The 27,581-nt window shown below is 41.6% G+C and overlaps 1 protein-coding gene across 6 annotated transcripts in view; it reads right to left on the minus strand.

Moving 5' to 3' along the window:
- Nucleotides 1-27,581, minus strand: part of PTPRM (protein tyrosine phosphatase receptor type M) — a 749,315-nt gene that overhangs the window by 234,450 nt on the left and 487,284 nt on the right. For 3 of the 6 annotated variants that reach the window (XM_054985125.1, XM_054985124.1, XM_054985123.1), the window contains exon 14: nt 19,625-19,699. The exons of the other annotated variants lie outside the window; for them this stretch is intronic. In XM_054985125.1, the coding sequence (XP_054841100.1) occupies nt 19,625-19,699 (75 nt within the window). The remainder of the gene's footprint in view (nt 1-19,624; nt 19,700-27,581) is intronic. 6 annotated transcript variants of the gene reach the window in all.

Genomic DNA, 27,581 nt, shown 5'->3' on the forward strand with positions numbered 1-27,581 from the left:
AGCTGCATTGTGATTAGGAGCATGGAATCATGCAAAATAAGACAGAACTAAATTGCACTATAGTGATAGACTTCTACCTCTGATTATCTAATTCAAGGTCTGCCACAATGCAAAGGGGTGGGAGGAGTGAGAAAATGCATAAAATTTCATCTTAAAAGAATTGATTTCATTCCTGAGCAGAAAACTATCCTATGTATGTGAGGTGTGGTTGAGACAGAACTGGGTCAAATGCTCAGTCAATCAATATGGCATGCAATCAATGCCTCAGTTCAGAAGGTCAATCAGTATTCACAGTCCAGGAGTGGCCCTAATTCCAAACTAAGTTGTACTCAGGATTTACAACAAGCAAAGGAATACTGAACAGCACTGGATTATAACAGAGATAAAAAGGGTTAATGCTTAAGGTACTGAAAAAGCGGGAGTACAGAAGCCTTATGGCTACTCAGGTCAGAGAAAAGAGTTACCTTTGGGAACTATGAGAACTAACTATATCCAAGGTAACAATCAACCTATCTAAGGATATTAATAGAACGGCCATTTAACTTGTACACCAGTATTGTCTACAAAAGTATTGCCCAGGTGACAAATTAAAAAAAATATCAATATTCAGAATTAGTCTTATGGCAGCATCTCCCAAGTAACTTTAGTAAAACAATCCTGGGAAGTGACCGTATGGCAGCTATTAAAAGTCACAAATTGTATTAAAGATACTGGAAAATCTGATTGCTTTGATCCGTATGTCAAAAGAGGTGTAGAGATGATGAAATGGTAGCAGAACTACCACCAAAAAACTCGTTCAGTCCTGATCTGCTTTCCAGAAGACAGTGTGCCCATTTTATGATAAAAACGGCTTCAGTTTCAGGCATTATTTCTCTGAAGGTATTAAAGTTAAGAAATGTTATAAGCCACTGATGAACACTAGGCAGGATATATTTCTGACAAAAGACATTTTAAATACCCTCAATATCTACTGCAGCCTAAAACTTTAATACAGTATTATTGTAAATGGTTTAGCTCAGAATTTCCTTGGTAACATTCCCCCTACATTCTTGATGCCTACTTGCCATATCCAAACCACTTTAGTGTAAACAGTAATAGGTTACCATTAATTTGTTTGAGTGCCGAGGGTCAGTAAGTTGAAAGAATAGTACATCCATGTAATGGGCTCAGTTCAAGCTTTTGGGTATTCAAAACCCTTTATGGTCTTAGCCCCTCATATCTTCAGGATTGCCTCTCTCCCTATGCTCTGCCTCTGCAGCTTCAGTCATCTGAATAAGGCCTTCTACAGACACCATCCTGCAAATGGGCAAAATCAACAGTTGCCCATATACACACATTGGTGGTCCCCACCTTGTGCAATGGCCTGCCTGAAAAGGTCAGGACTAGAGCTCCCACTTTCTAGGTTTTCTGCAAACTTTCTGCAAAGCGGAATTCAGAAGGGCTTTTTACATAGGTAACAGGACTGTGCTGTAAGAAACGGCTGAGAGAGGAGCTCTGGAAAAGGGACAGGAACTGTAGACTATACTACTGGGTACTGTCTGTCAGTGTAGATATGTTTCTGCTGGGAGTTCCTGCATCATTTACCATGTCATGTCAAACTACCAGTGTTTTGTTTCAGGAATTTTTCATCTCTGTATTTGGCTTTATGCTTTCTTTCAAATTTCTTCAATCCATACCCTATTGAATTGTTTATTGAATGTCCCAGTCATAGATCATAATGACTTACACTGTGTAATCCGCCTTGAGCCTCAGTGAGAAAAATGGACTAAAAATAACATATATAAATATATAAATTTTAAACTAAATCACCAATGCAAAACAAAATACTAGCAAATGAAATAATAACAAATTAAATCAGTAACAGCATTCATTTCCATTAAAAGCCCAGGAAAACAAACTGCCTTTAGATGGCACATGAAAACCATCCATGCCCCCATTTTATTCTCACAACAACCCTGTAATGTAGGCAGTTCGGTTAGTAGACTTCATGGGTGAGAAGCATTTTATTTATTTTTATGTATTGCCCTTCCTTTCCCCCCCAATAGGGATCCAAAGTAGCTTACATCATTTTCCTGTTCTCCATTTTATTCTCAAAATGACCCTGTGAGGGAGGTTAGGCTGAGAGAATGTGACTGGCTCAAGGTCACACAGTGAACTTTTACAGCTGAGCAGGAATTCAAATATGGGTCTCCCAGATTCTTGTCTGACCTGGTCTAACAGCTACACCACACAGGTCTCCCCAATCCAGGTCCAAGACACCTAACCAATATACAAGATTGCTCCTACTAAAAGTAAATAGATATGAAATAGTTTGTCCTATTGTGAAAATGTCACTTGCTAAGACTCTGTTGCCCTGAATAATAGATTGCTGTAGCTTTCTTTGCATCTGTAGTTTCCACTGCTGCCTCGATTTTTCTGGTTGTCTTGGGAAAAATTCCAGTGCTGTCTTATCTAACTAACAAACTGAATACAAATTCAAGTATCTCAGGGATGGGGTGCTTAAAATTAGATGGGCACGAACAGAAAAAATACCCGAACATGATGTTCATTGTTCATTGCCATCCATGAACATGGACTCACAAACACTTATGAGCATGACCTGTTCACGAACATGTTCGTGGGGGCCAGCAGGCTCTCCTCCAGCCATCATCCAAGTTTGGTCAAGATCCCTACTGCACCACTCCCAGAAACCTGACCTGAGCAGGCAACAGGAAAGGTACCAATAATAAATAATAGCTTGGCCCCAGAGCCTGGCAGCAGCCCTGGAACCTGAAGGGGTAGATCCCTACCGCACCACTCCCAGAAACCTTACCTAAGCAGGCAGCAGGAAAGGTACCAATAGTAAATAATAGCTTGCCCGCAGAGCCTGGCAGCAGCCCTGGAACCTGAAGGGGTAGATCCATATCCCACCACACACAAAGAAAATTTAAGCTCCAATGCACTCTCCCTGTCTCTCTGTCAAAATGCCAACAGCAGCTGTCTCTGCCTCTCCATTGTCTGCAAAGACTAGCCAGAGCTGGGAGCCCCCCTCCCCCATGGTCTTTGCTCTCTTGTAACAAATTTGGAGCTCCACACTTGGAAGGAAGACCTGCCTATCAAGCTAAATTGGGCTTAGATTGGGGTTTCCAGGGCAACAGCAGGAGTTCAGACAGAGTTCAGACAATCCCTGCCTAAGTTGCCAAGGGAATCGATTGCAGGTGCCAGACTGTCTGGCTTGACAAATAGCAACAAACGAGGCTTGGAACAACCACCTGTTCATTTAGAATGAGGCCTCACAAACAGCTTGTTCTCGAACAGCAGATTGGGCTGCTTGTGGCTTTTTTTTTTGTTCGTATTGCTGTTCGTGCCCATCTCTACTTAAAATTTAGTATGCCAGTTTGCTGTTGTGGTTAAGAGCAGCAAAATTCTAATCTGGAAAGCCGGGTTTGATTCCTCACTTCTCCACTTGAAGCCAGCTGGGTAACCATGGGTCAGTCACAGCTCTCTCAGCCCCACCCACCTCACAGGGTGATTGTCATGAGGATAACAATAACCCAATAGCTGCTCTGACTGGGTGTTAAATTGTCCTGAATGGTCATTGTTGTTGTTATCGTAGAGTTCAAAACCTGTCAGTCATCTAATTACAGTAGTGAAAGGGTATCAAAACCTGTCAGTCATCTAATTACAGTAGTGAAAGGGTATAATTGCAACAAATGAAGTGAGATAAAGTGATGTTGGGTGAAAACAATAAACTCTGTACAGAAGTTTGAGATAAGTTGAAAACCAAAACAGGACAAGATATGAAATGAGAACAAGACACTAATACTGAGCAAAATTTTTGAGATTTGATTTTAGACTTGAACAATATAAATGGAAATATGCCATTTTAAAGTTCATCTGTTCATGCTCTGTGTTATTGATCAAGGATCACAGAAGAAACTTGATGATAGTACTGGAGTACATAGTACAAATCTGGTTACATGACAACATTGCTGAAGGCAAACAAAGACGTCCATGTTTGTATTCTTAATTACAGGTTGTGAGAACATATCCCTATTTCTCACAAAATCAAGCACTGTTCCCTGTCAATTTATGCTACACTGATGAAAAAAAGAGGGGGGGATATTAAAACATAAAAAACCAAGTAAACAAAGAAGTTGAAAGGAAAAGAAAAACATTGCGTATATGAATTCAAATATGGGTCTCCAGCCCTGACTTGGATAGTCCAGGGAAGCCTGGTTTTGTTAGATATCAGAAGATAAGGGTTAGCCTTGGTTAGTTACTGGATGAGAGACCTCCAGTGAAGACAATGTCTTTGTGCCAGCTCCAGGAGTGCGCCTGGGAGGCCCATTTCCTGCCTTTCATGTTGGCGCAATGATGTCACTTCTGGGAAGTGACTTCAACGTGCAAGGCGGGGAGCACATGTGCGCTTCACAGCAGGCTGATTTGGGTCCCAAACAGGCTCAATTCAGCCCATTTGGGGTCCAAATTGACCTGCTGCAAAGCATGGGAGTGCTCTCAGGGCAGCACGATGATGTTAGTGACATGTCATGCCGGACCCAGGAGTGTACCTGGGAGGTCAATTCCCTGTATTTCTCCCCTGCTGGCCAGATAAGCAGTGGTGGGGGATGAGGGGAGAAGGTGGGAGTGGGGGTATTCCCTACTCCCACCAGGAGAATGGGAACCCTATTATCAAGTGAGCTATGCAGCAGAGGATTCTCTCTGCAGCACATGAGAAGCATTCATGGAGCAAAAGATTAGGATCTAAACCATGGTTTAGTACCCAGACATTACAGTAAGTTGGAATTTATTCAAACCATGGTTATAACAGGATGTCTTAATGCAGACAATTCTATTTATATAGAATTTTATTTTATTTTCATTTGTTAACTGGAAAACATTTTGCTTTTGAAATTTAACTGAAAAGTATAATTTTTTAAAAAATTAAGGTCAGGCATTCATTTTTAATGAGACATTAGTTCATGTTTTATTCTTGTATTTTCAATTGCTAACGAAGCTGACATATTTTGGATGGGGCTATGTGCCAAGCTGTACTATGCAGATGGTACAAGTATTTCTAATTTGATATACATTACACAACTGTGTACAACTCATATTTTATCAGTTCATTTTAATTTGTTTCACCCTCCATAATATTGCAGGGAAATGGCCTTTGTGGCACAGTTTTATTTGCATTATGGACTAAAGTGGTTATTTTGGACTTGGAATTGACAAAAGGTTTGCTAGCTTCAGTCATTTTTGCTTAAAATTCGCCTTAAATAAAATAGCTTATCTTTTGAAACAGAAAAATTATGGGCAATTTATTTGCCTATAATCCGATTTTTATGCATAATTCAAATCAGCTGTGATAAACAGCAAAGACTTGGAGCACTGGTAATAATAATAATAAAAAGATTTCTCTGGGTTTCAAGCAAAGGCATATGGCCAGCTTTCATAACTCTAAGAAAATGGGCTGTGGATTGTGTTTCTTTGTTGCACCACAGAAGCATTACAACTTTCCAAGAACCTCTCTCCATCATCAAGCAGGATGGAACCCTACATTAATCTGTGTTTGAATGCTATACAGACTTCACAGTGGACATAAAGTGAGAAGGCAAATTAGAGAAGTAGGAAAGTTTTAGCCACTTCGTTTTTATATGGTAAGGATTCCCTTTCAGAGCTAGAAAGTAGACATAGGCATGAATCGAATTACGAATCAAATTTCATGACAAATCGGGCTGATTCGTGTTTTGTGAAACACCTTTTGTCAGGCCGCGGTTTTCATGAAATTCACAACTTTTGTGGCCAATACGTTCGATTCATGATGCTAGACAGGCTGGTGCCAATCTATTGATTCCCCAGGCAACATAGGCCCAGAATGTCTGCAGACCCTTTCTTGCCACATAACCTCGATAGGGAGCTCTCCCTGCCAACTGAAGGGCTTCCATTCTGCCCTATACAACAAGAAGCAGGGGGGTTAATCCCCTAGGCAACTGAGGAGATGGGCCTTCTGTAGCCATGGGAACACCAATCTCATCCCTCCAAACCCTGTTAGGCAGGTCTGTCTGCCAACCAGAGACCTCCTGTTCTGCTCTATGTGAGCATTTCTTACAAAAGGCACAGCTCTCTGCCTCGTGCTTTTCAGTTCCAGTAGACAGAGGGAGAGGGAGGACCTGTTACTGAGATTTGGAGTGATAGAGTGGAATTGGGAGCTTTTGGCGGGATTTGCTGCTGCTTTAAAAGAGACTGAAAAGCCTCTTTCTTATTTTCAACTCTTGGCCTTCGTGGGAAGGTCGTTAGGTGAGGTGGCCTTCTTTCCTCCACCCCACCCCACCCCAGTCTCAGGGCATTGCCTGGATCTGGGGCCTAGCTTGACTGAGGCCTACCTTTTTTCTTTAATTTTCTTTGCTTATATTCTTATTTAGAGCATTTGTTCTTGCTGGCTTGTTGGGTGAGGGTGGGTGGAGGAGAGCCTGCTGAAGTCTCCCTGCGAGTTTGACAACTCTAGGTATGAAGGAAGCTATTGAAGTGCCCTGGGTTCTGACAAATCACAAAACTAACAAATCGTTTCATGAAACAGGACAATTTTGTGAAAGTTCGTGATTTGCTCAGTCTTGGCATACACTTCTTTGGATAGGCATTTGGCTTAATATAGATCCCAGTTTAGTTAGTTTGATGTGTAATACATTTTCGGAGTAGAGGTTCATTATCAGTTTTAACTCTTGGGTTAAACTCCCATTTCTTCACCAAATATTGTTTCAGCTTCTCCCAGTCTGTGTTGAACTGTCCTGGGTCAAGGTTTCTCAATTTTCTTGTCATTTTGTCCATTTCCGCCATATACAGCAATTTGTAAATCCAGTCTTCGATAGTTGGCACTTCTTGTACTTTCCATTTTTGCGCATACAAAAGTCTAGCTGCTGCTGTCATGTAAAATAACAGTGTCCTGTGTTGAGCTGGAATGCCCTACATTCCCAAGTTCAGTAGCAGGAGTTCTGGGTTCTTATTAATTTGAAATTGTAAAATCTCACTTATTACTCTTATTATTTCCCCCCAGTACTGCCTAGCTACCTCACACGTCCACCACATATGATACAGGGAACCCTCATGTTTTTTACATTTCCAGCATTTGTTAGAGGTGTTCAAATTCCCTAGCGCAATCTTCTTTGGTGTCATGTACCAATGATAAATCATTTTGTAAATGTTCTCTTTGATATTAGTACACGTCGTAGTCTTCATTGTAGTCTTCCACAAGTATTCCCATGCCTCCATTGTTATTTCTTTATTGAAATTTATGGCCCACTTCACCATTTGTACTTTAACTGTTTCATCTTCAGTATACCATTTCAACAGTACTTGGTATACCTTAGAAATTTCCTTCTTGTCATCTTTTAAAAGTGTCTGCTGTAGTTCCGAATTCTCTGTTCTTATGCCTCCCTTTGCAGAGTCCGAATTGTAGAGATCTCTGATCTGTCTGTACTGAAACCAGTCATAATTTGGTGGTAACTCGTCCTGTGTCTTTATTTTAAGTTTAGAAGATTCTATTCGGGTTATCTCCTTGTAAGTTAAACACTGTTGCTCAGTATCGACAGCTCTCGGATCTATTACCTCATATGGAACCACCCACAGGGGGGTTCCTTCTTGTAAATAGTCTCTGTACTTCCTCCAGGTTGCATATAGGCTTCTCCATATATAATGATGTAAGAACATCGAATTCGCTTTTACTTTATCATACCATAGATATGCATGCCATCCAAATATTTTTTTGTATCCCTCTAGGGCCAATAATTTCTTATTCTTCAGCGTCATCCAATCTTTCAACCACACTAGGCAGATTGCGTCGTAGTAAAGTCTTAGATTGGGCAGTTGCATTCCGCCTCTTTCTTTTGCATCTTGTAAAACTTTCATTTTCACTCGAGGCTTCTTGCCTGCCCAGACAAAATCTGATATTTTCCTCTGCCATTTTTCAAACTGCTTAGAGTCCCGAATAATTGGTATTGTCTGTAGCAAAAACATTACTCTTGGTAACACATTCATCTTAACTGCTGCAATCCTTCCCAACCATGACAAATTCAATCTATTCCATTTAATCAGATCTCGCTCTATCTGAGTCCATAATTTTTCATAGTCAGTTCAATTCCCAAATATTTCACCTTACTTGTTACTTCGCAATCTGTTATTTCCATTAGCAATTGTTGTTTTTGCTTAGTCATATTTTTACATAATATCTTTGACTTCTTTTTATTAATATAAAAACCTGCTAAATCTCCAAACTCCTTGATCTTGTCTATCACTTTTGGCATATTCTCCATTGGGTCCTCTACAATTAACATTATATCGTCCGCAAATGCTCTGACCTTGTAAGAAAAGTCCTTTATTTTTATTCCCCGAATTTCTTCGTCTTGTCGTATTTGTATCATCAGGATCTCCAATACCAAAATGAATAACAGTGGAAACAATGGGCAACCTTGTCTTCTTCCTTTGCTTATAGTCAGTTTCTTAGTCGTCTCGTCATTCACTACAATTGCTGCATTCTGGTCTCTGTAAATTTCCTTAATTGCTCTTATGAATCTTTCTCCCATTTGTAGCTTTTCCATAGTGGCAAACATAAAGTCCCAGTTTAAATTGTCAAACGCTTTTTCAGCATCAACAAAGAAGAAACCAACCTCTTTATCACAACGCTTGTCGTAGTATTCAATAGCGTTAATCACTGTCCTTAAATTGTCTCTAATTTGTCTATCTGGCAAAAAGCCTGCTTGTTCCTCCTCAATAACTTCCGAAAGCCATCCCTTCACTCTCTCCGCCAGTATCTTCGCAAAAATTTTATAGTCATTATTAAGTAACGATATAGGTCGGTAGTTTTTCACATTAGTCAGATCTTGACCCTCTTTAGGGATCAATGATATGTTAGCTTCGTTCCAAGTATCTGGAGTCCGTTGATCCTTTAAAACTCCATTTTTTTTATTTATTTTTTTATAGCTACAAAACACTACACCAGACTATCACAAGGAAAGGGGAGAGGGAAGGGACAAAGGGAGGTGGAAAAAGAAAAGGGAGGGGAATGAACTACAAACACTAAACACTACACTTCAATGTTTCCCTTCATACTGTCATAATACAAAAATAGCTCCATAGAATAATGATGGAGTGGTTAATCATACAGAGAATAAACATTTCAAATTCTGATTAAACTTTCCTCCCCCTTCTAGGTCCCGGACGCAATTCTCTCTGTGCAACTGCTGTTGCGATGCTCTCCTCCTCCCCCCCCTCCGGCTCCTCCTTTTCTTCGTTCCTGGTGCAGCAGAGTTCTGGGTTTTTATTCTCAAAATCCTTTAGTTGATCTTCTGATAATATCTTATAGGCCTGATCTTTATATCTGAACCATATTCCTTCCGGGAATAACCATTTGTACTTTATTCCACGGTCCCTCAGAAGAGCTGCAAACTTTTTATATTTAAAACGCCGTTTCCGGACTAGAAATGGAACGTCCTTCAAAATCTTGACTTTCAAACCCATAAAGTCCAAATCCGCATTGTATGAGTTATATAGGATGGTGTCCCGAATCTTTTTAGATGAAAAGTCAATAATGATCTCACGAGGCAACTGTCGCTTTGTTGCATATTTTGAAGAAGCCCGACGGACCTCCAAAATGGCGCTTTTAACCTCTTCTTTAGTCGTCCTCGCGGGTGTCGCCAGTAGTTCCGAGACCAAATCCCACAGATCCTCATTTTCCTCCTCTTTCACGTTTTGGAGACGCAAAATTGTCTGCGTTCGTTCCACCTGTAGCCCGATCAGCTGGTTCTCCACCAACTTCAGCTCCTTTTTTGTAGCCTTCACAAGTGACGCACTTTCCAGAGCAGACTTTTCTGCCCCCCCCGCTGCTGCCTTAATGGTTTTCACCTCGCTTTCAATTAAGCCCACCCTTTGATCAGTTTCGTTCAGCTTGTCAACAAAGGGTTTTATAGCTTCCACCACCGCCCTGCGCACCAACTCTTCGAGCGACTCCCCCTTCTGCAAGGTAGCCGAGATTGACTTACCGAGAGCGGGACTTTGCTTCTTTGCTGCCATTTTGGGGGGGGGGGCGCCAACAAAATTCTGGAACTCAACGAAGGGGAAGAGCGAGTCTTCTTCAGATCAACCTCTCCTTCACAAACGCTTGTAGAACAGAAGGGATTCGCTTGTTTACAGGCTTCCGCCTGTTTCTTTTACTTGCCGTTTCTCGTTGCCCGGCGGCACTCGAGGCGCCGCGCACATCTGCCGGCCTCCATAGGGACAAACGGGCAATTCCCCCCCCCCCCCGCATTGATTTCGGGGAGTTCTTCCCGCCGCGTCCCGGACCCTGGCTCCCTCCCTGGGAGTCCTGGGGGCTAATCCTTGCGGATCAGCCGCCCGGTCAGGGTGCCCGGTCGTTTCCTCCCGGACCAGCCGAGAGGAGCGTCCGGCATGGCTGAGAAAACGAAACCGAAAAGATCCTTTAAAACTCCATTGATCACCTCTTTTAGGAATGGTGCCAGTTCATTGGCCATTACCTTATAGAATTTAGCTGTAAGTCCATCTGGCCCTGGCGCCTTTCCCAAATTTGTTGACTGTATTGCCTTTCTTATTTCCTCATCCGTTACTTCATTATTCAATCTATCTCTCCAAGCTTCCGAAATTACTGGGAGTTTCATTTTATCCAAGTATGTCGCTATTAATTCTTTGTTCACCTCTTTCTTGTTGTACAATTTAGCATAAAATTTGTAGAAGGCTCTACTAATGGCTGTCTGTTCCAAATATGTTTTATTATCTTCACATATTTTATTTATAGTTTTCTTTTCCTTTCTTTTTTTCAGTTGCCATGCCAGGTATTTCCCAGGTTTATTTGCACCTTCAAACGCTTTTTGATTCAGTCTTTTAAGATTCCACTCCAATTCTTTGTTATTCATTGCTGTCAGCTGTTCTTGAAGTATTTTGATGTCCTGATAAATTTTCTTTTTCCCTGGTCTCTTCTTTAACTGTGTTTCTTTGACTTTTATTTTTCCACAATCTCCTGTCTCTTCTCTTCTTTCTTTTTCCTGGCTCTACCATTTAAGTCCATTAGTATGCCCCTAATTACCGCCTTGTAGGTATCCCAAACCTTGTTGGTTGGTACTTCTTTATTCATGTTATATTGTATGAAGAATTTTGTCTCTCTTCTCAACATTTCCAAGTTCTCTCCCTCTTGTAACAAATCCTCATTTATTCTCCATCCTTTCCTTTTTCTCCTTCTCCCCAATTTCCACATGATTGGATTATGATCTGAGCCTACCATCGGCATTATTTCCACCTCCTTAGTCCATAACGCTAAGTCTTTTGAGGCCCAGATCATGTCGATTCTCGATAGTGTAGAATGCCTTGCAGAAAAGAACGTAAATTGTCTACTTTTGGGGTTTTGTCTTCTCCATACATCTTCTAAAGTCTCCTGTTGTATCAATTCAAAAAAGAGCTTTGGTAACAGTCCTCTTTTCTTTTGTGCCGTTGATAATTTTTTGTCTAGTTCCAAATTTGTCACTCCATTGAAGTCTCCAGCAAGAATTATCTGGTCATATGAAAGTTCATCTAGTTGCCTCCTCAAATCCTCAAAGAAGCTTTCTTTTGCTCCGTTAGGTGCATAAACTCCGACTACCAGCACTCTCTTTAGATTCCATATACATTCCACTGCTATAAATCTGGCTTCCACATCTTTCATTACAAATTTTGGCTGCAGCTCCTCTTTTATATACAACACCACTCCTCTTTTTTTCTTATCAGAGGCTGCTGCAAAATCATTACCCAGTTTTTTCAGTTTCAAATATTTTACATCTTGTTTTCTAATATGGGTCTCTTGCAAACATACAATATCACATTTTTGTTTTAATAGCCAGTGGAAAATACTTTTTCTCTTGTTTGGTGAATTTAGTCCATTTACATTCCAAGATAAAACTTTACATTCCATATTCATAGTCTTGTTGCTGGTAAGTCTTTTTCATTGTCCCTTAAGAATCGCTCCATCTCTCGCTCAGATCTGATACGCTTTTTGGCCCCTCCAAATTCAAAGGACACACCTTCTGGTAATTCCCATCTATACCTGATTTTCATGTCCTTCAGAATCTGAATTAGTGCTTTGTATTTTTTCCGATCTAGTAACACCGATCTGGGTAGTTCCTTCATGATGATAATCGTCTTGCCATCAATCTCCAATGGATCTTGAAACTGTTTAGTCACAATCTTCTCTTTCATATTTCGAGTCGTGAACTGCACAATCACGTCTCTTGGTAATTTCCTCTGGGTCGCGATTCTTGAATTTACACGATATACCACATCAAGGATAGCCACAACTTCCTCCTCCTCCTTTCCCAGGTATTCAGCTAACACCTCAGTCATCTGTTCTTGCGCTGTCTTTCCTTCCACTTCCGGCAAGCCGCGAAATCTCAGCTGCTTCTCCATGTGTTTACTTTCAGCAACCGCCATTCTTCCCCTCATCAGTCTCATCTCTGTTTGTTGCGTGTCAGCTAAGTTCTCCACCACACCTTCCACTACTTTGACTCTCTGCTGTGTCCCTTGCAATTCGTTTTGTATTATTTCCATACCTTTCTTCACTTCTGACAGCTCAGTTTTCACTGTCTGTTTAACCTCTTTAATCAGCTCCAGTTTCGTGTCCTTAAGTTCTTTAATCACTTCTAAAAGTTTTTTATCCAGGTTTTCTATTGCCGATTGCCACTCTTTTTTCGACATCATGGGGCTTGCTTTAGCTCGCTCCCACGAGTCCGCTCTCTTCCTTAACTCCGTGGCGTAAAATTTAATGTCTTTTTAAATTCAAATGTCCCGATCTTCTTGCAAAAAAAAAAGGCTTTTAAAAAGTCCAAAATGTCGGGCGTCTTTTCTCTATGGTTTTTCTGATTTTTGTAATCCAAAATGGCTTACTTCCTCTTCCGCTGAAGCCGCGACCCTTCCCCTTTCAAAGATGGCGATTCCCTTCTTCCTACCCTTCGGCAAGGGCCGCTTCTCTCCAGCCACTCTATTGTTATTACGTACTTCCTGTTTCCCAACTTCCCACAGTAGCTCTCGCGATGGTAAATTTTTCTCACAGCTCCGTAACCGCAAGTATTCAAAACAATAGTCCAATTTCTTTAATAACTCCTTAAACTTAGTCTCTTTTCTTATGCAACTCTTGACGAGTCTTCCCCTCCTTTTTACTAGCCTGTTGCAGTTTGAAAATCTACTTTAATTCTTCTTTACTTTTTACAATCTGTCCCGTATCAGAAGATAGTGATCTTTACCTTCTCATTCACTTTCCTTGGGTTGTAATCGCTGTTTCAATCTTAATTTCTCCTCTCCACTTCTTTCCCCTTTTGAAGCTTGGGTACGTAGGTCTTATGCCAACCGCATTGGCCCCGAATCTGCCGCAGAGATCTTAGCCGACCTGTCGCAGGGTGGGACCTCAAGGGTCGGGAGGGGGCCCGTTGCGCAGAGCCCCCCCTCGCCCGAGATCAACGCGCCCTGAGGTCTTGAGCGTTCTTTGCCTGCTCTCCGCCTGAGAGCAGTCGGCCGCGGGCTAAATTTCCCCCGCCGGCCGCTTAAAACGGCAGTCCGGTCAGCTCCGCGAATGGAGCTGCTTCAGACCTCCATGAATCCCAAACCGGAAGTTCCAATCCAACAATTTCTTTTGTAAAAGAGATGCTTACAGTTTGCCAATTATTGCCAGGAGGCTGATAATTGTTTGGATCAGTTTTATTGCCTTTTTTGTAGATGGGTGTAATCAGTGATGTTTTCCAGGTGTCTGGTATAATTCCATCTGAGTTTACCAATGTGAACAGAGGTGCAAGCACTTGAGCCCACCAATTTGGGGCTCTCTTCAGAAGCTCAGCAGGGAATGCATCAAGGTCAGGGGACTTCTGTTTTCAAAGCTTTGATCAATTCAACTACCCTGCGAAAAGTAACAGGTTCCCATTCTGGAACTTGCTTGAGATTGATTTCAAAGTCCAATTCTGGTTCGAGGCTATATTTCTTACAGAGGTTTTTAAAATGTTTCTCCCAGGTAGTTGATGGTATGGGGGGTTGCAGTGTTGCATCAAGGCTTTAGTATTGGTGTAATTAGGTGCCATAGAAATACATTGGATTTCCCTTTGGCAGCTGCAATTATCTTGTTCCATAGAGACTTCATAGACTTGCATTTTTTCTGCTTCAGTATGGTTTTATATTCCCTTCTGGTTTGTATCAATGAATGTCTTGTGATAGTTGTATTGCTGTATCTGAAGAGCTTATAGTTCCACTTAACTTGGTTTTTGGCCTTCCTGTAGTCCTTGTCAAACCAGCTCTTTGTATGGTGATAAGGATTGTTTGATTTCCACTTACTTTTCTTGTAGTTTAGCAGAACTACTGGGTCAAACAGTTTAGTGAGCAGTGTCATGGATTCCAGTGCTGATTGGCAGTCTTTTTCCACTAAAGCAGGACTGGGACTCCCTTCTAAAAGACGCAGTATGAAAATGCTCCCTGCTCTGTGTGGAAATTAAATATCCTACCCAGTTCGACCAGCCTCATTACCTCAGTATGCTAGTAGTCCCCAAACTGAGGTGGTCATACATGGTTGCACGTTGCAACACATTGCCAGACGAAGGGCCGCTTCCTCAGGATACTATCAGATCAACGCTTCTGCAATTGCCCTTTGGCTGAAGTTGACTTGCTATCCCATATTTTCTTTCACTGTCCAAAGCATGAACTAGCCAGAGAGAGATTCTTTACAAAACGGCTACTGAGGCATTTAAAGATCTCTGACGCCTCAAAATTAAGTCTATTACTGAATAGCCTTTGTAAAAACTGTATTGTAGACATGGCAGCCTTTTCTTTAACCGTTATTTTTAATTCTTAAACTTTCTGTTAGAGTGTATGGCCTATGGGCTGTTAAGCTGAATAAACTGAAACTGCAATGGACACAGTCTGGAAGCTTAATAAATAGTAATGGTGCCACCACTAGTTAAGAAGCCCACCTGTAAAGAGATTTTGAGGGGAAAGCAAGCTGCCTGTTTAATGTGAAGTCAGTTGGCAGAGATTTGTAATCCTCTTCCAGGTTACAAAGCAGAAATGAACATATCTCTTAGAAGCCAAGTTCTGTAGCAGGCTTGGATTCTATACATAACAGAGCTCTTATTCCCTGCTTGGGTTGTCTTCTATCTCAGCCAGCGCACCAGTTTTCAGAAACCGCAACTATCATAATGGCCAGCATTTAACACATTACAGTTTTGGAACTTCCAGCTCTGACCACTGGGAATTGCTACAATAATGGTCAAACCTCTTTACTAAGTTTTTCATAATAAACATGATAAAACGACTGATATCCTTATCAATTCTTTACTACATTTTTGTACAACTGGAACATTAGTTTGTATCTTATTGCTTAGCATTTGTGGGGCTATCACCATCAGTAAAATATATTTTATTTCTTTATTTACTGTCTGCCTTTCTTACTGAGATGCAAGGCGGATTACACAGTGCAAGTGATATACAACACAATCAGAGATGAAGTATTTCTGAAACAATTCATAACTAATTTACATGGCATGTTAAGCAATGTGGAAACTCCCTAGTGGCACATATCTGCAGCAGCATACAATATCCAATAGCATAGCATATAGTCCTTGTCCCTACTAAACATCCCTCTGAGCTATTTCTTATGAGACAGTGATCCCATCCTCCTCCTACATTATTCACCAACTGTAGCTATTTATTTGCACTGCACTTGGATAGACATACATAAAAGTGTATATACTCCCATTGGAAAAGAGACTTCTGGAAGAAAATATCTAGCATTTGACTCAATGATTCGTTACCAAAAAGGGAGAGAAACAGCATTTTCATGGATGGGGAAAGGGAAAGAAGCTTTGTGGCAATTCTGTATCCTCTTAACATTTTCTTGTAACTATACTGTTTTATAGATGAAACTGCCACAGCAAAAAATGACAAATATAACACATAAAAGAACAAAAAGGAGCAATAAATCATAAGTGACACTGCAGCCTATTAAAATGCATTCAGCGGGTGTTGTGGAAAAGAGAACATTCTCCATTCACTTTACATTCTACCCTGCAGAACAGAGCAAATCAGAATTTTTGAATTACCAGTGTTACAAATGCTCAAAGCAGATATACTGGCAATGAGGTTAGTAACAAAAGAAGTGCTGCCAATAAGGGAGGCTGACAGTCAGAAGACCTTATCTAGCCAGGCTGAGAAACCAAATGTAATCAAAGGAAAACAACCATGATAACAAGTGCCTCTGTATTTTACACTGTAGTTAGGTTTGCTGTGTGTGCCTTCAGCAAACAAAATATGAATGACAAGTGTATATTCATAAGCACAAGTTTAAATCAGATGGGAATAATGGCTAGGTCATGGCACCCTCACATATACACAGGAAGCATCTTCCAGACTTTCTGTGTTTGATGTGGGATACAGCCATGTAACTGAGACAAACAGGATTGTCCTATAAGATGTGGAACTACATTGAGAAGCAAAATTTAGAGAAATTTGATTGCCTGGTTACAAATATTTATTATATGGACAACAGAAACATAGCAGAACTGGCACTGACAATTATGTACCACAGGAGAACTTAAAGGCATTATCATGATGTAAGACAGAACTGACCATCCTCAAGGCATTTTAAGTGACCATGGTAAAGGCGGTTCTTGTGATAGAACTGGTGCGCAAATCCCATACATTTCAGTGGGCTGAACAGACTCCAGTAATTGTTTCAACTGGATTCTGAATCAGGCAGCCTAAAAAAAACTTCTCATTGACTTAAGAAAGGTTCTGTATCATGGGATATATTTCAGGATGGTAGTTGCTTGTATGAAGACTGCAAAACTATTACTGCAAAAAATGTGGATTAAAAATATTTTCAAGATAATATATCATAATGTGCTTATCGATTCTGCTATCTTCAGCTAACCATTCTACTGTTTACCTGACAAAGCTATAGAGCTGCCTCAGCAACTATCCATGTGGTACTAATTTACATCATGTTTCACTAAAGGTGCTTAACAGCTGCTATCTACCTCTTCAAGCAAAAATTCACTTTTTAATATACAAGAGGGAAACAGAATTGCAGAAAGGAAAAGCAGCCTTGCATAGCAATACAGAAATGGACAAGGAAACACATATGGTCTGCAGCAGCACTGCGAGGGGACCTTCCATCTGGCATGGGCCCTGTTCCTCACCAGTAGAAAATGTTCTTTAGGTATTTTTTTCTGATTTGCAACATTTTAAACCTTTGCTTTAAAAACCCACCAAGTGCCAAAACGATGGCAAATGCTTTGCTCCCTGGTTGTTGTGGATTTTCCGGGCTGTATAGCCTTGGTCTTGGCATTGTAGTTCCTGATGTTTTGCCAGCAGCTGTGGCTGGCATCTTCAGAGGTGTAGCACCAGAAGACAGAGATCTCTCAGTGTCACAGTGTGGAGAAGATGTTGGCTTTGCTCCCTGCCTCTCCCCCATGCCCTAATGTCCCCCCCCCCGCCCCAAGCTCCAGGCAGAGCTCAGTCAACAATCTGACAGAAGATATTGCTTTTCCTGCTCCATCACAGATAATGAATAATCATTCCTCCACGTTAATTATTTCCTTTTCATCATGAACTTCTCTGTTCCCAGCACTCTTCTTTCCTACTAATCTTTATGATTATAGGCTACTTTTCTGTCGCAACTATTTTCTTTTTCCTCAATTTTTAAAATGTTCTAAAACATATGATAGAGAGAACCTTTGGTTCTCATATTATACTACAACATATTTCATCATTCAAAGAATTTATAATTCAAAGTAATCCATCAGGTTCAATTTGCAATATGGTTATTATAGTTTTGCCATACAATATCTGGGATATTTGTTCTGAGAGATTTCCCTAAGATATGTAAACTCTTGTTCGTGTTGCTCAAATGGGTGCAAAAAGGGAATGCAGTTGGATACACACCTCAACAGAAGTTTATGGGAAAGTTTACAAAAAGCAGGAATAAAACTGGCAGGCTTTCTGCCCAAAAGGTAAAAGTGACAAAGGTTTTACCTCTTCTGTTATTTTTACATGTACAGAGAATGGCCTGAGATTGTCATTTTTATCTTTGTGGCAGGACTAGTTGCTTATGCACTGAAAATTGTATGCAAAGACTGCATTTCTCTGACAATCCTTGTAGATATAAAACCTGATTTCAGTCTCATGTATACAGCTCTTCCTATTCATGGCAGCAGTGGAATGGAAATCTAGTTTCAGTGTTGCTCTTCACAATCTTTGTGCAGGTATAAAGATGAGGACAGAACTTACCAGTATTGGTAGGTACAAGAAAACTATTGTTTAAGCAAGAGAAGAAAGGGGGAGGGTAGCTTTCCCTGGGGGAGGGGGGTAGCCTCCTCCATGTACAGAAGCTAGGGTTGCCAGGCCTCTGGTGGGGGCAGAAAATCCCCAGCTATCATCCCTCCACTGTTCACCTGGCTGGCAGGGAGGTGTGAATAGAGGGGGAATGGGGCAACTTACCTGCTGCCACAAGTCCATGACATCATCATGTTGCTGGTGACATAATGGCGTCACTTGGAAGTGGCATCATCACATCGGCAGTGAAGCCATGTTTTTTTTTTTATTATTTATTTCGGTTCACAACCAGCTTTAAACTAGTAAAATGAGACATTCCCTTATTCGTTAGCCATGGGTTTTCCGGCAAAAACCAAAAACAGAGTGGATCCAGTATGCCAATGACATGATGATGTCACTTCTGGAACTAACATCATTATGCCACTGGCATCATAACCGTTGCTGGAAAGGGCCTGAGCCAGCAGTTGAGTTTCATCCCCTATTCTATGGGCTTGTCGCCAACCCCCTGCCAGTTGCCAGGGGCAGCCTGGCAAGTGGCAACCCTGGTAGAAATTGCTGGTATCAAAGACATATTTATTTATTTAAAACATATATGCTGCCTCTGTAGAGCCCTGCTTGAAGCTTCTGTAGATATCTGAAACCATGAGAGGTAACAAAGGGAAGCTCCATAGAAAAGGAGCAAGTTCTGCACATCACTACAACGCACTGAGCACACTTTTTGATCTGCTTGAAGATGCAGTGGTTTGAAAACCGTTCAAAAACGCGAGTGGCTGTAAGTATTGTTTTAAAGGTCCTATTAACAAATTGTGTTCATTCTCAGTTTGATTTGAATAATTCTAATTAAATTCACTAAATTTAATTTGTTAAATTCTACCTTTTGCTAGAAATTTGCACCACAGACTATATTCCATATCTGCAGAATACATATGTAACAAAATATTATCTTTTAAAAATTCTGTGTTGAAATGTTGCATTAACTAACAAAATTCAAACTATTAATGAAAAATGTATCTATGCCCTGAAAAATGTATTCGCTGCAAAAAAGCTTGGGAAGGTAAAATTATTCATGGCATTATTTGAAAGGGCTCACCCAAAAGCTCAAAGACACAATGAAACATGCAGTGGAATGGTCTTCTTACACACATGAATACAGGAATTGGCATCCAGCACATTGCTCAACACCAAAGTTCTGCAACATGGTAAACAAACAACAAGCAAAGAATGATAAGGATGTGAAGGAAAAACAAGCCAAGAAGTTATATGGGAATGGGTATGATGACTTTTCTATACTTTAGTGTCTGACCTGTTAGTTGGTCGTCGCCTGCAGCAGGGGCGATGCGAATGTATGGTGTTGTAAGCTGAGTCACGATTATCGCAGCTAAGGCAAAGGAAGATTTCCAGGTCAGCATGCATGAGGGAAAAAAAAGCCAGACTGAAGCTAAGCTAGCAAGAAACAATTTGTTCAAACGTTATTGTTTCATCTCCTTACAAATTGAGAGAGAGAGAGAGAGAGAGAGAGAGAGAGAGAGAGAGAGAGAGAGAGGTTAAGCTGACTTACACTCCATTCAGTTATTTACATAAACACACAACTAGACTGACAGGTATTGTGAGTTAGGCTGTACATACATTGAACCAGGAGCCATTTCTGTGATCGTGAGTGCTGGAAAAACACAATAACCATCATAGAGATGGCTGCTGGCTAGAAAAAAAAGTGTTATAATTTCAGATTGGGGATTGGGGGTGGGGAGCTTTACTATGACAGTTGGATTTGCATAGGACATTACTGGTTTGCGATTCAAATTTGTGTGTGGGGGGAGGGATTCTGGAATTTTGGGACCATTATTTTCAATGGGGAACCAATGTGAGGAGCTAGGGCAGCTGTTTTTAGAGATAATGGCACCAAAATGACATAGAACATAATATTCCCTATAATCTAAAAATGCCCTAAATTTCAAGCAGAATGAACAATGGGGTTTTATGTTACCTGCACAGCAGGTGCCTTTCAGTGCACACTTCTCTCCTCTGATTTTGGGGGCGGGGATAAGGAATGGTGCTGTGCCAGTCAACAGCATTTTTTTAAAAAAAATTCTGTGCATCAGTTTTTCTAAGTAACCAAACAGTGACTAACTGACAATAAAAAATTCTGTATTTGTCACCCTTCCTTGTTCATTGTTTCTTCTCACAAACTATGGAAGGCTTCCTTTCAAGAAAACGCCTCCCCTCCCCTATCTCTGCAATCTTTGAAAATAAACCCGAATAATGGTTTTCTCAAGAAAACCTCGTTATAGTTGGAAGGCATGGACCCTTAAAGGAGAACAAATAGAGTAGATAGCTCAAGGACTTGGAAGTGGTATTTAGTTATAATCTTTCCTGGAGAGCCCACATTTGTATAGAAATGGTAATCGCTAGAACCAACTCAAAAACTCTCTTAAGGTTCTTTTACTCAAAAGGTGGCCAGTATACACTGTCAGCAGTTACAGCCTTTAATGCTAAAATAACCCCCAGATTTTATTTGTGGCTGGCATCTCGATAAGTGAAGTTTCCAAATCCTTGGACTATATACTCAATCTGTTCTTATGTCAGTTGGCAAGAGTCCCTAGCTGCATTGCTGATACCACACTTACAGCAGAATTCATACAACACTCCTTCAAGTCTAGAGTCTGGATTGCTGCCTTCAAATTGAGACTGAAGGTTTTCTATTTGGCACCCAATGCCCAAGGGGGTCTCTTATACCTGCTAAAGGAAGACAGCTATAGAAGTACATGGGGAAGATATATGTATAGATAATAGACTTGAATTGCTCGGTCTCTCCCCCACAACACTTAACAATACAAATTATCAAGAAGCAATGAACCTGATTAGGTCAAGAGTGACCAATCTTGACCAGGCCGGCATTGGGGTTCTGGAACTGAAAGAAAAGTCTGTATCTTATCATTCCCTTCTTTCGTTTTATGTATTTTATCTTTATACATTTTATGTATTTTTACATGTTGTCTTATGCTTATAGGGAATATGTATTCTTTTAACTGTATACTATTCATGGTCTTGTACCCCACAAAGGAGATGATTTTGTGATGATTATGTAATTTATTGTTAGAACCATATTCTACCTTCTGCTATGTATCACTGCATGCAGTTTTAAACTGCTAACATGTGCTGATAAGTCTATAAGCTTAAGACCTCTAGTCAAATGAGCTAATAAATAAATGGAAGGTGAAAATAGTTCAGATTTTTCAACAAAGAAAACACATCTCTGTGTGATTGCATGAGATTGTTGTGCACAATCTGGTGCCTTGAATGTCCCTCTAGCCAATCACAATAAGAGACACATGCACACACGGAGTCCTGTAGAGGAAGCAATCTAGAATTGTTTATTAAACAATGGAGGAACGATGGTTACACAGGGAGTAAAAGGTCTCCTCGTGCCCAAAGCTCGTCAGAGCTACAATAGCAGTGCAAAGCAATTAATACCTTTTGGTTAATTATAGTATTTGTTATCTTATTGGCTCAAAGAATACAGTGGCCATCATTGGCTTGATGGTAGCCACCTACAGATGTCTAGTGGTATCCTCATTGAAGGAAGCAACTTAGGTCAATAGCACTAATCATAATATTACCCAATACTCGTTTCTTATCTCATATGGCGTATCTCAAAAAGGATACATCTTATTTCCTTTCTCACACATCTCTTTCATAGACTTTTTCATTCATATCCATTCCTTTGGTCAATGTAACATTTAACAAAGGCACCCCAGTGTCACTTCTTGCAACCTTGGGGGCTTCAAGCGAGCTGGGTTTCACAGGTGGAAAGCTGCTGGAATGCGCTTGTGGTTCCATTAAGTCCCCATCTTATTTTTGTGGTTTCTGTCTCCCAGCCTTGAGAGATGTTTCTAATCTTAACTTGCTCTCATTGCAACATTTTGCATAGACAGTTCTACAAAGGGGATTTCTTTATCAAGTAAGTAATCAAACAATCCACTTGCTATGAAACATATTTTCATGGTGAGCAGCAAGTGCAGGGGTACCTTAATAAGTAATTACTACTACTATTTAAGGAATTCTGGGAAGGTGAGGTCTAAGCTACATAATATGTTCGTTTACAAGTTGTCTCCAGGCTCACCACTTGGATCAGAGTCATGCACCAGCTCCAGGAATGTCACTTTAAAAGTCATAGAAACTAATTTTGTTGACAAGAGGCAGCATGGGTGGAAGATGGGGCTTTACTTTCCCCTGCCTTTTTCCTGATTCTAAAGAACCTCCAATGGGAAGTTATTTGCATACATGTGGAGTGCATAAACTCCACCATGGAAATTTCTTCTTGGGGCTTGACTCTAAAGGTGACTGGCTAGGAGCACTCGCGTCCTAATTCCTTACCAGGATCTGATTCAAAGGGAGAAATGCCATTTCCTGGGAAATCAGGAGAATTGAAGAAAAACAAGGTGTCTGTTGCTGCTGATGGTAAGTCCTCAAACAAACAAAAAAACCCATGAATTTTTCAGTTGGGTAGCCGTGCTTGTCTATAGTAGAAGAGCAAGATTTGGATCCAGTAGCACTTTAGAGACCAACTAGATTTCCAGGGTATGAGCTTTTGAGATTTAAAGCTTCCTTTGTCAGAATGGATTTTTCAAGGGATTTTTAAAATAATGCTCCCACAGGTAGCAGATTCTCATCCCTAATTCAATTTGATGCTATAATGAAATAATGTATATGTCATACATAGGGCTGTGCTATTCGGGTTTCGCTTCGGGTAAAGATACCCAAAGCGGACCCGATTCGGTTAGCTTCAGTATTCCCGAAGCGGGGCCAGCATGCTGGCCCTGCTTCAGAATACTGAAGCAAAGCTTTCTGAAGCATTTGGAAATGCTTCGAATAGCTTCGGGGCTTGTTAAAAGGGCCCCCCACCTCCCCCACCTATCTTGCGGTGGCTCTGGGACAGCTCCTCTGTGATGGCCATTTGAGGGGCAGGAAGGGCCGGAGGAGATGGAGAAAGCCCTTCCTGACCCTCAAATGGCCGCCGCGGTGCCAGCACACCACAGCCATTTGAGGGGCAGGAAGGGCCGGAGGCGGCGGCTCTGGCCTTCCCCACCACCCCGCAGGCTTGGGCGGTGGCAGAGGAGCTGGCTGGCTCCAGGCCATGCAGCCTTGTGCTGCTGCCGCTGCCGCCATGGCGGCAGCACGCTGCCCAGCTGATAACCCTTCTACTGCCAGGTAAGCGAGTGGGGGTTGGAGTGGGGGTGGAGCGGTTTGCCCCAGAAATGGTCGGGGTGGTGGTGGGGAGTTTCCCCCCCTCGCTTCAGTATGCTCTGAATCTTCATGGAGCATATCGAAGCGATCTCCAGAACCCGAGAATCAGTTTCTTGCTTCGGGTAAACCTGAAGCAGGAATACCGAATCTCCCCACCCGTGCACAGCCCTAGTCGTATAGTAAAAAGTCCAGTAGCACCTTTAAGACTAACTAACTTTATTGAGGCATAAGCTTTCAAGAACCACAGCTCTCTTTGTCAGACGTATATGTCATGAGATCATAAGAAGCACGGGCCCTTTCACAAAAGTATGAAGGGGTGAGCAATGCCTTGCAGAGCTATATAGTTTTTTTAGATACTCCTTTTTACAGAAATTTCATTAAAAGTTATTATTTAATTATTACATATGTGAAATGCATTATGTTTAGAAGAACATATTAAAATGTTTAAGACGTCAGTGTCAGGGCTTGCTGCGGCTGCCACTGGGCGTGGCACTGGGCAGTCTGCTCCTGACGTCACAGGGGGGCCAGGGACTCTGCAGGACCCTGCTCTGTGGAAGGAGGGGCGGTATACCTCACCCAGACTCCCTCTCAGTCCACTCGCTGGCCTGCTCAACCTGGCCTGCTTACCCTCTGTGTCCTCCATCTCCTCCTTCCAGAACTCTCCTCCAAGCCTCCACCCTTGCATCCTACTGCTCTCACTCCACATCATCACTCCTCACTCACACCCACCACCTCAGAGCTCTTCCTAGCCACCTTATATAGGGCTTCCTTTCTCCGCCCCGCCCTCCTTCTAGGCTTGTTCCCTCTCCTGACTTGGCCCAGCTGTGCCTTCCCTCAGGTGTTTCCCTCCTACCACTAATCCCTTCTTGGCTTCCTTGCCTTGCTGGCAGGGTGGGGTTGAATGCGAGCCATCCCCAGCTGAGGTCTCCTTGGCCTTGCTCACGAGGAGCTGCCCCAGCCGGCTTCTGTGCTGCTGAGCCTGCCTGGCCTTGCTCGCGAGGAGCTGCCCTGGCCAGCTTTTGTGCTGCTGAGCCTGTCTGGCCTTGCTCGCGAGGAGCTGCCCTGGCCAGCTTCTGTGCTGCCTGTTCACTGATGCTGGGAGGGGCTACCCATCTCCTCCCCCAGAATGCCTGTGGCAGCTCCACCTGGAGGGGCTTGGCTCCTAGCACCTCCTGAGCCAGGCTGCTGTCCTCTAGCCAGGGTGTGGCTCTGGGCTGTGGTGGCTGCTTCTCCTCCTTGGAAGGTAAGGGCTCTGTCTGGGCTGTTGCTGTGTCCCTGTTCCCCTTGCCTTGGCCCTTTTCCTCTAGCCTGCTTAGCCCCCTTTCTCCCCCATGGTGGGTGGGACTAGCTGGCTTCTCCCTGCTCCCTCCAGCCTTCTGAGGCTTTGGCCTTTTGCCCCTTCCCCCTGGAGTAGGCAGGGTCTGGCTCTGTTTGCCAGACAGAGCAGCTGAACTGCTGTCTCCCGGCTGCCCCCTGCCGCTGTCTGCCAGCAAGTCCGGGGGCTGGGCTGCTGACCCCGGACAGTCAGATCTAGCCTGTCATATAAAAAATTGGAGCAATGAAAGAGTGAACACATAAACACAAACTCACAAACATCCTACAACCTTCAAATTAATGGAACCGATCACAGGAAAGCTTACAGATTTACATAGAACAACCTGGGCTCAGTTAGACATGTGGCAAAGAGTAAGGAAGGGAGATTACCCACCATCTGCAGACAATTAAGCCTCAAACTGCTGCTGCATAATATTTTGAAATATCTCTATGTAACAGTGAAACACTCTGCTGTTAGGAACTATTACAGCACTGTTGGTACAGGATTTAAAATAGGGATAATAACCCCTTTCCTCTATAACTGATGGAAAAAATTCTAATCTTGCAACATTAAAACAATAGACAGTCTACTGTGGTCTGAGAAAAGTAATTGAAACAGGAGAAATGGAAAAATTGGAAATCTTGGTTCAAAAATGAAAAAAAAATCTGAAGTTAGTATCAACATTAAAGTTCACTGAAGGTCCTTAAAAATGTGATTTCTAAATTATGCAATAGAGGTCAAAGAGTGGCTTAGTGTCACAAAAGAGTATTGTGATATAGCATGTTCTTGATGGAATTTCATTGTTGTACACTTAAGGTACAAAATTAGTTGTATGATCAAAGTATAGCTTTAATAACAGCACATCATTGCAATATTTATTAGCTTCACACTTGTCATCAGTATGCTGTTCTTGTCTTTTTCTGGGCATGCCACATCTGAAACACTGCTTTTGCTATGAAAATCACATGCATATCAGAAAGGATGAGTGGGGGAGCAGACTGAAATCTGAACTGCTTTTTAAATGACATGGTGCTATTTTTATGGAATTCTGTTTCTTAGAGGCATACATCAAGGAATGAAAGGTCTAAGAAAGGATCCAAAGGATCCTTTACTTCAAGAGCAGCCGTAGGCATACCATATGAGTGACATCATGTCCATACATACTAGGAGCCAGGCAACTGTGCATAGATCCTTCTAATACACATAGCTGTCCTGTTGTGTGAAAAGGGGTGAAGTGCATATTTTGTATACACATACCACTTAATTATTTGAAAACTGACCATTCATAGGCTCATGCATATTAAAGCTGTACATGCCTGCAAAATCCATATATCATGACTGTTCAGACAACAGTGACTGCACATATTGGGATCACTGAGTAAGTAAGAGGTCCAGATATGAGCAATTGCCAGTTCCTGGTTTGCAATAACATAATATCTGAAAAGGGCTAAAAGAGGAACAGAAATGGTGAATTTTATTTTGTTTTCCACTCCCAGAGACAGCTTCTCCCCATCTCTTTTCCATTTGGGAGAGAAAATCACACAAAATTTACCTCAGTTCCTTTCTGCTGTTTTGTAAATCAGCAACATTTCTGTTTACCAGTTGAGTGTTCCTAGAACCTTTGAAGGAGAAGAGGTCAAAAACTACCTGCTCCATAACCATGGCATACATTTGATTCAATCTTTACATAAACAAGCGAAATATGTTACAGGATTGTATACCCCTATAATACTGGTCTTCAATGAGCCTCAACCTACTTTTAATAAACTCTGGTAAGAGTACAGCACCCAGGGAGCTGCAAGCGCATAATCAGAAATCATATGAAATCAGAGTTATACATTAGGAAAAGGGCAGCCAAAGTTATGATTTCATTAGTGTCAAAAAGGCATGAGGACTCTGGGTATTAGTCCAAGAGAACCAGGGAAAGAAAAAACAAGTTAAGCACCAGGAGGAGTACCATAGTGGGAAACAAGACAAAGATTAAAGCCATGGAGGAATTCTGTTCACCAGTTGAATCGTCTTGTCCTGCTGTTCCTCTCAGTATGGGCAGAAAGGCAGCACATAAAAAGTGCTACATAGAGGGGTCATGATGACTCAGCAGGCACGCCTTCATAACCCATCTGAGCATCCTGATACATAGACTGAAATCACTGCCTTAACGGATACTTTTTGCCAAAGCTACAACAATACCCTATGGCATGTTTACGGAAATGTTCCTGATACTGTGCTAACCTCACACTTTGTAATCTGCCTTGAGTCTCAGTGAGAAAGACGAACTATAAATGATATAAATAATAATAATAAATAATAATAAACTGAAAAGTATGCACATGTTGATCCAGACACAAAACCTACAGAGGCCTGTGCTAAATACTGATCAATACAGGGCAGCTGGATATTTGCACCTTTTGTTGTTCCTTAAATGATTCAGGAATATGTAAAGAAGGACTGTGTGTATGTGTATGCAGAGTGTTTATGGACTGTCATCTAAAACTCTTCCCCTGTGGAGATACAAGCTCTTCTGTATGAGGATAGAAGACGACACCTATATTTCTCCCAGATGGGACACACAAAATTAATGTCTGAATATTACAGAAGAGATGTGAAAACATAAAGCATGCCACACTCACGACACTTTCTAGAATGTCCAAAGCCATGAGCAACTGGAAGGTTTTTAGTAAATATCAGTCAATGTTGTTTA

Source organism: Eublepharis macularius, chromosome 7 (genome assembly GCF_028583425.1).
Source record: "Eublepharis macularius isolate TG4126 chromosome 7, MPM_Emac_v1.0, whole genome shotgun sequence".
NCBI lineage: Eukaryota > Metazoa > Chordata > Lepidosauria > Squamata > Eublepharidae > Eublepharis > Eublepharis macularius.